At 41.7% G+C, this 12864-nt stretch overlaps 1 protein-coding gene across 1 annotated transcript in view; it reads left to right on the top strand.

Annotated features, from left to right (window-relative positions):
- The first annotated feature begins 2871 nt into the window (after positions 1–2871).
- The window catches only part of DEPDC1B (DEP domain containing 1B), an 83936-nt gene continuing 73943 nt past the window's right edge, over positions 2872–12864 (top strand). Inside the window, exons 1-2 of the mRNA XM_040622245.1 lie at positions 2872–3024; positions 11573–11838. Coding sequence (XP_040478179.1) covers positions 2977–3024; positions 11573–11838 — 314 coding nt within the window. The 5' untranslated portion in view covers positions 2872–2976. The remainder of the gene's footprint in view (positions 3025–11572; positions 11839–12864) is intronic.

Consider the following 12864-nt stretch of genomic DNA (forward strand, 5'->3'; position numbering starts at 1 on the left):
AACCCCATGACCCATAATGTGACCTAAAGAGCTCTTCTTCTCTCTGTGTCCAAACCCATCTCCTCCCCTCTCCTTCCCATTCACTCCACTTTAGAGGACACAGACCTCCTTCCAATGTTCCCTGGATGTGGCAATCATGTGTCCACTTCATGCTTTCACATAGGCCATTATTCCATCAGCTTAGAAGGTCCTCCCCCAGAGAGCTACTTTTTTTTTTTTTTAAGATTTTATTTATTTATTTGACGGATAGAGAGACAGCCAGCGTGAGAGAGAACACAAGCAGGGGGAGTGGGAGAGGAAGAAGCAGGCTCCCAGCAGAGGAGCCTGATGTGGGGCTTGATCCCAGAACGCCAGGATCACGCCCTGAGCCGAAGGCAGACGCTTAATGACTGAGCCACCCAGGCGCCCCCCCCAGACAGCTACTTCTTTATTTGACTCAGATTGTTGACTCAAATGTCACTTCCCCTGGCCACCTGAGACAAAATAGCATCCCTGTCTCCACCATCCTCTCCTTTTTCTTCTACTTTTCTTCCTGACACTAAATTACCACCTGATAAATTATATCTATTTTTATGCATATAGTTGGTTTGCCATCTCCTCCCCTACTAGAATGTCAGCTCCTAGGAACAGGGACTTTGTCTTTTCTCCTAAAATATTCCAGTGACTGGAACAGTGCCCGGCACATTGTAGGAACTCAGACATAGTGAATAAGTGAATAAATGAATGTAAATCTCTATTTTTTGTGGTATTTATTTTTTAAATGCTGAAATAAAAATATGATTTAACAGTTTCAATGAAAGAGTATGGTTTTACATTCTCCATATGTTTTTAGCCTTTCTTCATCATCCATATCCCCAAAGAATATGATGCCCCTATTAGTGAAGAGTATTAATGCAATTTCTGGGGGAACATTTCCCAATAAGTGGTGACAGGACAGAACAATGGCTTTGGAAATCAGGTCACAGATTTTACAACTTTTAAGAACCTCAGCAAATGGGACTGTCTTTGTGGCTTAAATGCCAAAGAGCATAACTGAACATAGTTGCAGTTCAATCCAAATGGCTAAAGTCTCATGTGAGTAGTGAGTGACTTGGGTTTCAGCAGAGGAGTTCTTTCAAAACAACCCATCCAACCAGTTGGGAGACCATTTAGGCGGTAGAAGGACTGAATTTGGCAGTCAGGAACTCTCTTCGCAGCAAAGGCCTTGCTCCCAGCCACTCCCTATTCAGTGATTGAGAAACACAATTTCTTATCCCATAATACACTTGATGCCTCTGTTGCTTTTTGCTCCACAGCTTGGAATTTCCTAATGTCAGTGACAAGTCAGCTGGTGATGATGAAATTGCCAGTACTCCATGTACCTTATAAAGATGTTCAGGGGCTGAGTCAAAGCTACTACAGGATCTTGATGGCCGCACACTTAAATAAGGCAGAGAAGAGTATGCACAGAAATTTCCCAATTGTTTTTATATGATGCTGAAAGACTGGTAGATTATCAGCAGCCCGATTTAAACTACATTCACAGAGACTGTGTCCTCTGATATGTAGATCATTTGCAGATATGTTTTTCCAGTGAAAGGGATTATCTTGTCTATAGCTCATGATGGACTCTTGGGAAGACAATCAGGAAGCAGGGCATCACATTTTGTATCAGATCCCAGTTCCACAATGGTCGCTGGTGGTGACCAATGGACAAGGTTCCGAAGTTACTTTTCTTCTTTCTCTTGTGCCCATTGCAGTCTTTTATGATAAAGGTTCACTCCTTGAAGGTAAGAATTCTCTTTATATTATCTTTATTGCTTTTTCTTAATGAAAAAGTAATACATGCGTCATCTCAGAATTTTGGGAGGCTTTCTAAAATGCATCTGAATAGGAGGGGTGTTATGAAGATGGGAGTCTGATCTTCTACCCAGATTTTTTTTAAAAAGATTTTATTTATTTGACAGAGAGAGAGAGCGAGAGAGAGAGCATTAGCAAGACGAGTTGTGGGGGTGGGGGAGAGAGGGCAGAGGGACAAGGAGAAACAGACCCCAGGACCGTGATCTCAGAACGCCAAGCCGAAGGCAGATGCTTAACTGACTGAGCCACCCAGACATTTCTTACCCAGAGGTGATCAGACACGAACTTTTTTTTTTTTTTTCCATATTTGAACTTTGGACTCCAGTTGCAGATAGAGATCCGTGACCTCATTTGTCCCTTTTAACAAACAGTAAATCGGACCAGCAGTTCCTAGCGGGAAAATTCTGAGCAGCAAAACAGAATTCATAGCCCAATGGCAAAAGACAAATTTTCAGGCTGATATAAAGCACAGAATTCAAATTCAAGGAATAGATTACCAAAAGGGAAAAAAACAGGAAGCTGAATCGGGGCTCTTTTCCAGCTCTTTATTGTTCCTACGTGCTGTCGACACTCCGTGGGGCCAAGCCCCCCCAGTGTTTTAGTGTCCCTCCACTTGTGGAGGCGGTGCACTCGCTTCATTTCACTACCCACTCGTCCCAATCCTATTAGCACGTTCACTCTACCTATGAAAGGCGGACAGGGATTTGTTCGCCCAGTCCACGGTTTCCGATCACCCCATTACACACTTTTATTGACCCTCTAGCAGAGAAAGAGTGGGCGGGCCTTGGGGAGGTCCGGCGGGCCAGGTTCGCCCCGGGCCGAAGCGGAGGCGCCCCTCACGGTCTGCGCACACGCTGGTATACGCGCGCGGGACAAAGCTGGACAGCCGACTCTGTCCCCCACGGGTCTGCGAGCCCAGTTCCCGCGGCCGCAGGAGTCTTGGTGGAGCCGCCAGCCCAGCCACCCGCCTCCTACCTGACCCGGCCCCCGTGTCTCCGCCCCTCAGTTCCCGTCACGTGTCGCCGCACCACCCAATCAGCGTCCGCAGCGCACAGGCTCGCGATTCAAACTGCGGCGCCGCCAGCTCGCGGGGATCCGCGCTGGGGCGGCCGCCGCCGCCGCCGCTGCGTACCGGCCATGGAGCACCGCATCGTGGGGCCCGGCCCGTACCGGGCCACCAAGCTGGTGAGTGGGCGTGCGGGGACCTGGGCGAAGCCGCGGGCCCCGCTATCTCCGGGCCTGGTCGCCGGCCGCGTACTGGTCAGTCCTCGCCTCTGCAAGGTTGGCGGGGCGCGACTGTGGAGGCGGTACCCGTTTTGGCTCCGGCGGCCGTTTTGTGGACGACGCTCAAAGAAAGGCGGGTCTGGAGCTCAGCACGTCGGGGGTGGGTGCAGCTTCGTTCCGGAGACATTGGCCTGGTTCTCGGCAGTAAGTGACGCCTTCCGCTTTAAAGCGCCCGAAAGACCAGGGTGACACCGACCCCACCTCCACCCCCTTTGTCCTCTGGAATCGAACGCCTGCAGCCCCGAGAGGAAGGACCCCGTCCCTTACCTCAGGGCCCCCCACCTCTTGTAACACTCACCCTTCGCCGCAGTCCAGGCAGGGAGTGTCTCCGTTTTGAGTGTCACTTGTGGTGACACTTGAGGTTCTTTCTAACGGTGCCCGGAACGGAGGTGGGTCTTGGCCGCTTTTCTGGCTCCCAACGTTTTTGGTTCTGTCAGCACCGACCTAAATCAGCGGTTGGCCCAAACGGATGTTCTGAAAGAGCCTTTACAGACCCTGAGGGTCCAGGGTGCTGCTTTTTCTCCTGGGAGAAGAACTTTGGTATTTAGGGTTCTGAGGCGTAGTTGATTTCTTTGTGACCTGGAGTAAGTAATTTTAGTGATTTGCGTTTTAGAGGATCACTATAATGGAATAATTGCTGACAATTTGGTAATGTCAATGCAGGTGTTCAGAGGCTTTCTTTGGAAGCCTGCTGGTAATTGGGAGGAAGGGACCTCGCTCCTTGGTCTTTTACCACTTGTGGCCACATATAATTTGGGAATTGGTTTCATTGTTCTGTGGAACCTAACGGATTTCCAGGAAAAGATAGGAACAGGGTGGGAGGAGTACTGCACTCATCTTTGCAAACGGTCTACTACAGGCACTCATAATGATTCATTCATTTAAAAAAACTGAGCAAATATAAATTTAGATTTTCCTTTGGGCTAGCCTCTAAAAGGTGACAGGGAACAAATAGGGTTATTAAAAAATGTTTTCATATTTACTTCCACTTCACAATTGCTTCTACTGTTTGGAACCATCTGAGATCAGGGCTATTGGTAGGCCCATCTTTAGGGATGAGACAGAGATTGTGCTTCATCAGGGACTTTCAAAACTTTTACTCTCCTTTGTGCAGGGAAAAAACACATCTCTCTCCCCCAGATTTATTCACAGCACTTATGCAAGGGAAACAGAAGCTCAGGATCTTGGGGTAACTAGTTCTCATCCTTCCTGCTTCAGACTAAAAAAAAGTTACATCATAATGGGAACAGTTTTAAGTCCCATTCACTGAATTGTATGAGTCGCTACTTTTCATGGATGCATAGTACCTATGTAATAAGGCACTGCTTCATTCTGAGTCACATGAAGATATCATCAGAGGAGTTTATAAAGAAACGTGTTCTTTGTTCTCCAGAAGCGCCATGAGCCCCCAGGAAGTGATATTCAAGTCAAGTTTAGCCAAGACTGATCAAGTTAAGCAGGAAATATAATTATCTGAATATTAAAGCACCTCAATTTTACCAGAACTTCCCAGGTAGTCAGTTCAGTTGTCAAATTTTTTCTATTTGAGATCTTTGATCTTAAGTTAAGATTTTGGAAGCACAGAAAACAATAGCATTTTTTTTTTAAGTGAGACTTCCTGCTTTATCAGTGATCTCCATCATCATTGTAGATGCTTTAATCTCATTATAAAATGAGAGAGAGAGAGAGAGAAAGGAAGAGAGAGAGAGCACGAGCAGAGGGGAGGGGCAGAGGGAGAAGCGGACTCCTCACTGAGCTGGAAGTTCAGTTATTTTGAACTTTATTTATTTATTATTTATTTATTTATTATGTTTCCCGGAACATAATTCAGTTGTGCCTTACAACTTTTACCAGGTAAATCACAAAGTTTGTGACTAGTCCTCTCTCTCCTTACCTTCCCCAGCGCGCTTTTCCATCTCCCTCTCCCCACTTACCATTTCCCCCTTCTCCCAAGATCACTCTCAACACAGTCTTCAGGAAAAGCTTGGGAAAATCTGTTGGCATATAAAGAGCAGACCTTTACTTTCTCCTGTTATGACTCCCTTTACTTTTTCGGACCATGTACAGCTCCATTTTCTAAAGGACCAAGTCTTACCTGAAAATAACATTTTATGGACTGGGTAAATTTTTATGCCAAAAATCGAATGACAGACTCTACGTCATTACGTGAACAATATGGAAGTTATTTAGCAACTTATTCATCTTCGTTGAAATAGCTTTCGCTTTTGTAACCCATATACAAATAGAGTTGACCCTTGAACAATGTGGGGGTTAGAAGTGCCCACCTATGTGCAGTTGAAAGTCCATGTATAACTCCCCCAAAACTTAACTGCTAACGGCTTACTGTTCACTGGAAGCCTTACCGATAACATAAACTGTCAATTAACACATATTTTGTATATTGTATGTATTGTATACTATATTCTTATAATGAAGTAAGCTAGAGAAAAGAAAACATTATTAAGAAAACCATAAGGAAGGGTGCGAGCGTGGCTCAGTCGGTTAAGTCTCTGCCTTCCGTTCAGGTCGTGATCCCAGGGTCCTGGGATTGAGTCCTGCGGCGAACTTCCAGCTCAGTGAGAAGTCCGCTTCTCCCTCTGCCCCTCCCCTCTGCTCGTGCTCTCTCTCTCTTCCTTTCTCTCTCTCTCGCAAATAAATAAAATCTTTTAAAAAAAAGAAAATCATAAGGAAGAGAAAATACATTGACAGTACTGTATTTATTGATAAAAATCTGTATATAAAGTGGACCCTTGCAGTTCAAACCCCTGTTGCCAAGGGTCAACTGTAGTTCATCATTTTAATAGAAATAATGAGGAGAAAGAAAATTGCTTTTATAAAAGCTGCTTTAATCTACTGATTCTTTGAACTTAATTCTGAGTTACCTCTACCATCTGATGCAAGTGGTAAACTTTAAAACACTTACAGCTGTCACTGACTCTGAGAACTAGAATGGGCATGAACAATTGTCCAGTCCAGTTTCCTCCTTCTCTTGAGGCCTAAAGGGGTGAACTGACTTGATCAGGTTTGCCCTGCTAGTCTGTGGCAAATTCAACTAGATGTAGAGTTTGGTTGTCTCTGCGCTCCCAGGCCAGGTGCTATAGCATTATAGCACCATTATCACAATATTTTTGGTACTAAGAGGAAGGAAATGGAATAAATATCCTGGAGAAGAGAGTAGGAAGCACATTTCAACACTCAGTGCCGTATTTTGTAGTTTGCTCATGATGTGAAGTAAAAATAATTGTATGATTCCTTATTTCAGATCCCTAGTTTAAGGGATAAATAAATAAAACACAGTTTTTTTAATCACGAACATATCTCTTTTGTTCCCTTTGCTATAAAGATTCTCTCTTTAAATAATATGTCGTGGGGAAAAAATCACATTCTCAGGCTCTGTCTTGTTCTTTGTTGATGTTGGATATTTTCCTTCGAAGTGTGACTGAGAATTTTGAATTATTTTACAGATAATGTAATTCTTCTTTCTTGACAGAGTAGGTGAATAACAACGTAATTATTTTTGGAAGTAAGTGGGAACAGAGACCACGGTTCTCACTAGTTTTTAGAATTCTAAAGTGTTTCATGGATTGAGTAAATATAATCCGTAATGATAAATGCCATTAAAAATCACCATAAATAAATTAAAAATTCATTTTGTAAGTTACTTTTTAAAGAGATATGAGCTTTGATAAAGATGTCTTATTAGAAAATTTCTAGTGTAAAATGAAAACCATCTATCAACAGAATCAGTAAAAATCCAGTCATAGTAGTTTTTTTTTCTGTGTGTAATGCACTGAATGAAAAGTCCATTCAGAAGAGTAAAAGTGTGAAAAAAAAATTTTTTAAAGGAGACTATACATGACATTGACCTACAAGAGATTTAAACTTATTATTAATTGACTGTAATCACAATGATGTAGTATTGCATAGGAAGACACAAATAGCTCAGTGGGATAAAAAAGAGAGTTCAGAACAGAATCAAGAAAGATAGTATGTAAGGTAACTTAATATTTCAGTTCTTTGAAAAAAGGGTGACATAATTGGCTCTCCATTTGGAAGAAAATAAAGTGGAGATGTCCTCCTCCCACCATAAAAAATTCTAGTTGAAGATTCAAATATTTTTAAAAAAAATCCCTCTAAAATATTAAAAGAAAATTTTGATAAATATATTTATACCTCTGGATGGGGAAATCTCTAATTTCCTTCTCCTACAGGGGGAAATCCTGACGAGATAAAGAAAATAAAGATATATTTGTTTCATTAATGTCACAATCAACAACAAAACCTTCATAGAGCTGAGAGACCACATAAACTGATAAGCCAGGAGAAAACATTTCTAATATATTTTTTAAAAGGATTAACATTCCATGTTCATTCATTCAGATCACCTTTATTAAACACATGTACCATATGACAGGCACCATCCTCGGTTGTGGAGATGCTGAACTGAGCAAAATAGACTAACTTTCCTGATTTCCATGCACTTTGACTTAAATGCTAATTTAAACACTTTTAAAAATCGATTAAGAAAAAGAGGGAGACAACCCAGTAGAAAAGGTTCAAGTCTCAGATAAATAAATGAAAATGACTAAAGATGAAGATAGGAACATGCAAACAAAATATAGAGATATAATTTCTTTCTTTTTCTTTTTTTTTTTTTTTAAAGATTTTATTTATTTATTTGACAGAGATAGAGACAGCCAGCGAGAGAGGGAACACAAGCAGGGGGAGTGGGAGAGGAAGAAGCAGGCTCATAGAGGAAGAGCCTGACGTGGGGCTCGATCCCAGATCGCCGGGATCACACCCTGAGCCGAAGGCAGACGCTTAACCGCTGTGCCACCCAGGCGCCCCTAGAGATATAATTTCTTGAACACAGATTGGCAGAAACGAGAATGGTAACATCTAGCGATGGCCACAGATAAGGCCGCATGCTCTTATATTGCTGGTGGGACTGTAAATTGTTACATCTGACTTAAATATGCTGATAATCTTTAGGAATCCATTCTATCACAAATAAGTAAAAGCATTGATCCTTTAAGTTATTTATTTGAAAGAGAGAGAGAGACATGCAAGTGGGGGGAGGGAGATGGACAAGGTCAAGCCAACTCCATGCAGAGCATGGAGCCGACCCCACCTGAGGTGGGGCTCAATCTCAGGACCCTGAGGTCATGACCTGAGGTGAAATCAAGAGTCAGATGCTTAAGCAACTGAGTCATCCAGGTGCCCCATGGTTTTTAAAGTAATTTTTTTTAAAAAACAAAGTGGAAACAGATACATGCCCATCAGTTAGAAAATGGTTGAATAAATCATGGTACTCATTCATTCATAAGAATGGGTTAGATCTACAGGTATTGACACAGAAAGACATCTATGCTGTGTCAGTGCAAAAACAAGTTGAGGAATGTGTCAAATAGGATTGATCGCATTTCTTAAAAAAGGAAGCAAACAACAATACTAATAAATAACATACATTAAAGAGGGAAAATTCTATATATGTGTGTGTTTATGTTTGATAGGTATGTGGGATTGGAGAGAGACTGGGCAATCTCTTATATATGCTTCTGCATTCAATTTGTTACAATGTGTATTATTACTTACCTAATTACAATAAGTAGAGGAACTACTCATCAACTTGAGTCAATTAATAGGCATATTTACTTCTAGTTTGAAATATTGGATCCCAGGGACCCATGTCTTCATTACATTTATTAAGTAATGCATAAAGTGCTATGCATTAAGTTTAATTGATAAGGATTATGATAGTTCAATCAACATAAAATAAATGAAAATCTGTTTTATTAACTCTTCTTCCCTCCCCACTCCCAACATGCTTGATCAGGACTAACATGAAGTCTAGGTGTCAGCAGAGAATTAAAACAACAATGATTAAAAATATGTGGAGACTGTTTAAAACTATGTTTGTGTTTATAGGTATAGGTGGTATAATGAAATGAGTACAATTCAGTGAGTTTTCATGTGAGCACCCTGTGTCACCCATACCCAGATCAAGAGATGTAACATTCTAATACTCCCTACTACCTCTTGCTTTTCTCTGTCTTCACCTCCGTACAGGTTAACCAGCATTATGATTTCTAATACCATGGATTAGTTTTACCTGCTTTTTGACTTTATATAAATGGAATCATATAGTTTTTTTGTTCTTTTTTTTTAAGTAGGCTTCATGCCCAGTGTGGAGCCCTAAGCAGGGCTTGAACTCACGACCCTGAGATAAAGACCTGAGCTGAGATGAAGAGTCGGACGCTCAACCAGCTGAGCCACCCACATGACCCAAGCCTTGAAAATCTTTTATTTACAACCTTCCCACTCAAAAGAAGAAAATAACTTTTAAAAATGTACTTTATTTATTCAATAAGTATTTACTGGAGATATTACCACCAAGTTGTCCCTTCATGTGAACTTAATGGATTCTTACATTAATGAGAAACAAATTATCAAAACTATGGGTAAAACTGAGCCTAATATGTGTAATTCAGTTCTTGGAGCCCTATGTTAAAATGATTTTACTTCATTCAGCAAATATGTACTGTTTATTACATGAAAAGCATTATAGGGAGAGAAGAAAAGAGAGATGTACCAGACATAGTGCCTGATGTCAAAACATGTTTAAAAATTCTGCAAAATATTTCCCTATTTAAAAAAAAAAACAAACCTAGACATCCACCCCTTCATCAGCCTTCTCTATATTAAATGAAATGTTCACATATGGTATCCTTCCCACAAAATTACACCAACAGCTTTTTCGGACCCTAGGCTTCCTGCCAGCCCTCCTAAAAGTCCTGGAAACTCACGGTCTTACTCTCATAACCATTCTCCCTTCTCCCACCCTTTCAGGTGTATCACTGCACAAATTGAATCTTTACTTCTCCCCTCCCTTCCCATTGAAACCAGAAAATCTGATCTCGGCATATTCTTTTTATTTTTCCCACTTCTGGCTCCTTGTTTTCCCTTCTGATTAGGCCTTTTCTTCCAGGTTGCTCTTCGTTCCTCCTCCTGCCCAACCCCCTCTGCAATGATGGTCCACTCCTCTTCCACACAATACCAGGGGCATAAAGGACCATAGAGCACAGTGCCCAACACACAGTAGGGATTCAGCAAGGAAATGCTTACTTGGTCTTTCACTTTTTCTACTTTCTTTAACTACCTTCTGACTTGATGCAATTGAATTCCACTCTGATTCCAAATCATGTCTTCCTCATAGCCAAATGCAAACATCTTTTTGCCTTAGGTATATATTAATCTTTCTACTTCATCTGACACTGTTATGTGCCATCCTCCAAATTAAGTTGGTCCAGATTTAAACAGTTTTTTAACATCTTAAAAACACACAAGAAACAAGGCAGCAAGCCACTATAGGATAACACTTAACTAGAATTTCTAAAACAAAAGAAAACAAAAAACTCAAAACACGAACGATAATACAGACACTCCAGTAGAAAAAAAAATGGAAAACGACTTGAACAGACATTTCACATGAAAAGATCTTCAAATTTACCATAATATATGCAAAGATGTTCAACCTTATTAATTAGAAACGAAATAGAAAAGAAATCCACAATGCAGTACCACTACATGCCTACAAAATGACTAAAATGAAAAAGATAGGCAACACTAAGTGCTAATGAGAATGTGGAGCAATTGGAAACCTTATATGTTGCTGGCGGGAATATAAATCAGTACAACCACTTTGGAAAACAGGTTGGAAACCTCTACAAAAGTTAAATATATGCACACCTTATAATCCAGCAATTTCCATTAAGTATATAGCCAATAGAATGTATATATATGTTGACCAAAAAACATAGAGTTCATAGGAGCACTATTCTTAGCAGAAAAAAACAACCTAAGTGTCCATCAACTTAAGAAAAGATAAGTAGTGGGGCACCTGGGTGGCTCAGCTGGTTAAGTGACCGACTCTTGATTTCGGCTCAGGTCATGATCTCAGGGCCGTAAGATTGAGCCCCAGAGTTGGGCTCCACGCTGAGTGTGGAGCCTGTTTCGGATTCTTTCTCTCCCTCTGCCCCTCCCCCACTCATGCTCTCTCTTGCTCTCTAAAAAAAAAAAAAGAGTAGATAAATAGTGATTTATTCATGCAGTGGAATACTGCATAGCAATAAAAATGAACTACTGCCACATGCGTTAACATAGATGAATAACAAGTTGAATGTAATCTTGATAAGAAGGCTAGAAGAAAAGTATAAACTATGTGATTCCACGGGGTGCCTGGGTGGCTCAGTGGGTTAAGTATCTGACTCTTGTCCCACCTTGGGCTCCCCGGTGGGCATGGAGCCTACTTAAAAAAGAATTCAAGTCTCTGTCATCAAGGCAGTCTTTTCAATGGAAGAACTGCATTCGTTGTCTTAAGCATTTGGGACGTAATAACCTTAAAAAAAATCAGTTGGTTACTAAATGCTTTTCTCCCTTTCTTCCCCAGTGGAATGAAACAGTTGAGCTTTTTCGAGCTAGGATGCCCTTACGGAAACATCGCTGTCGTTTCAAAAGTTACGAACGTTGCTTCACAGCGGCCGAAGCTGTGGATTGGCTGCATGAGCTGTTGAGGTGCAGTCAGAACTTTGGCCCTGAAGTGACCCGCAAACAAACTGTACAGCTGCTGAAAAAATTCCTCAAGAATCATGTTATTGAAGACATCAAGGGAAAATGGGGTCAGGAAGATTTTGAAGACAATCGTCACTTGTACAGGTAAGGGTGACAAGTAGACGCTGAAGGGGAGGATGACTGCATTTGGTCCATATCTTGAAACTTCCTCATGTGGAATAATCTCTCTTGTCCAGTGGAGTGTTGCTCACACTTGTGATTTGTTGAGTGAAGAGCCACGTGTGTTGTTATGATAAAGCCTATTGCGATGTTCTTGGGTCTGTAGTGCGCCCCCCCCCCCCGGCTGTGTTTGGTTGCAGTGACTTTTCAGAAAAGGACATGTGTTCATGTGTTTTGCACACCTGGGAAGATGGAGAATCTGAAAGAGTGAAAGAGCAGCTCTGGGGTGGGCCTTTCTAGCAGAGAGAAGGGGTGTATTCAGGGGGTTAGTGGCAGAGCGGGTCTGATCTTTAAGCAGATCTCGGGGCCTGTATGAAGAATTGTGCTAGAATTCCCTGATGTCTCGTTTGAAACTTGGCAATGTATGTCTGCTGTTCTCCAAATGTTTTTGCTCATGTTTTAGTGCTATTTTGTGATTGGACACTTGCCACCCGATAATCCAAGGAAAATATGTGTGTCTCTCTGCTCAGACTTTGCTTTTCACTACATGCTAGGCTGTTTTATTGCTGGAGGTGGGGGGGGGCTACCTAAGCTTCAGGGACTGGGGGGATATGAAAGAGGAATGAAGCTGCACATGTCCTGAGAAGAGGAAGTGTTGAGTTATCGACAAGAGGCCCACCAGAGGGCTGAGAACCTGAAGGGGGTTAAAAAAAAAATGGAGAATATGGGCCCTTAACATTTGCTTTCTTTTACTCTGAAAGAAAAATGAGGAATGCTCTTACAACGCATTTAGTGAAGCAGTTTGGGGCCACTGAAACCCATGGCTTTGAGCAGAGAAAACCTGTCTAAACCTACCTGAACCATTTCTTTGGCTCCTTCGTGGAATAGCTGCCAGGAAAGGTTGCAGAGCAGTGTGAGGGTGACCTCCAGCACCAAGGCTAAGACCAGACATTGCTGCATGTTTAGCATTGAACTTCTTTATAGAATTTCATTGGCACTCTCTGGCTTCCA

This window comes from Ursus maritimus, unplaced genomic scaffold (genome assembly GCF_017311325.1).
Source record: "Ursus maritimus isolate PB19 unplaced genomic scaffold, ASM1731132v1 scaffold_5, whole genome shotgun sequence".
NCBI classification, from domain to species: domain Eukaryota; kingdom Metazoa; phylum Chordata; class Mammalia; order Carnivora; family Ursidae; genus Ursus; species Ursus maritimus.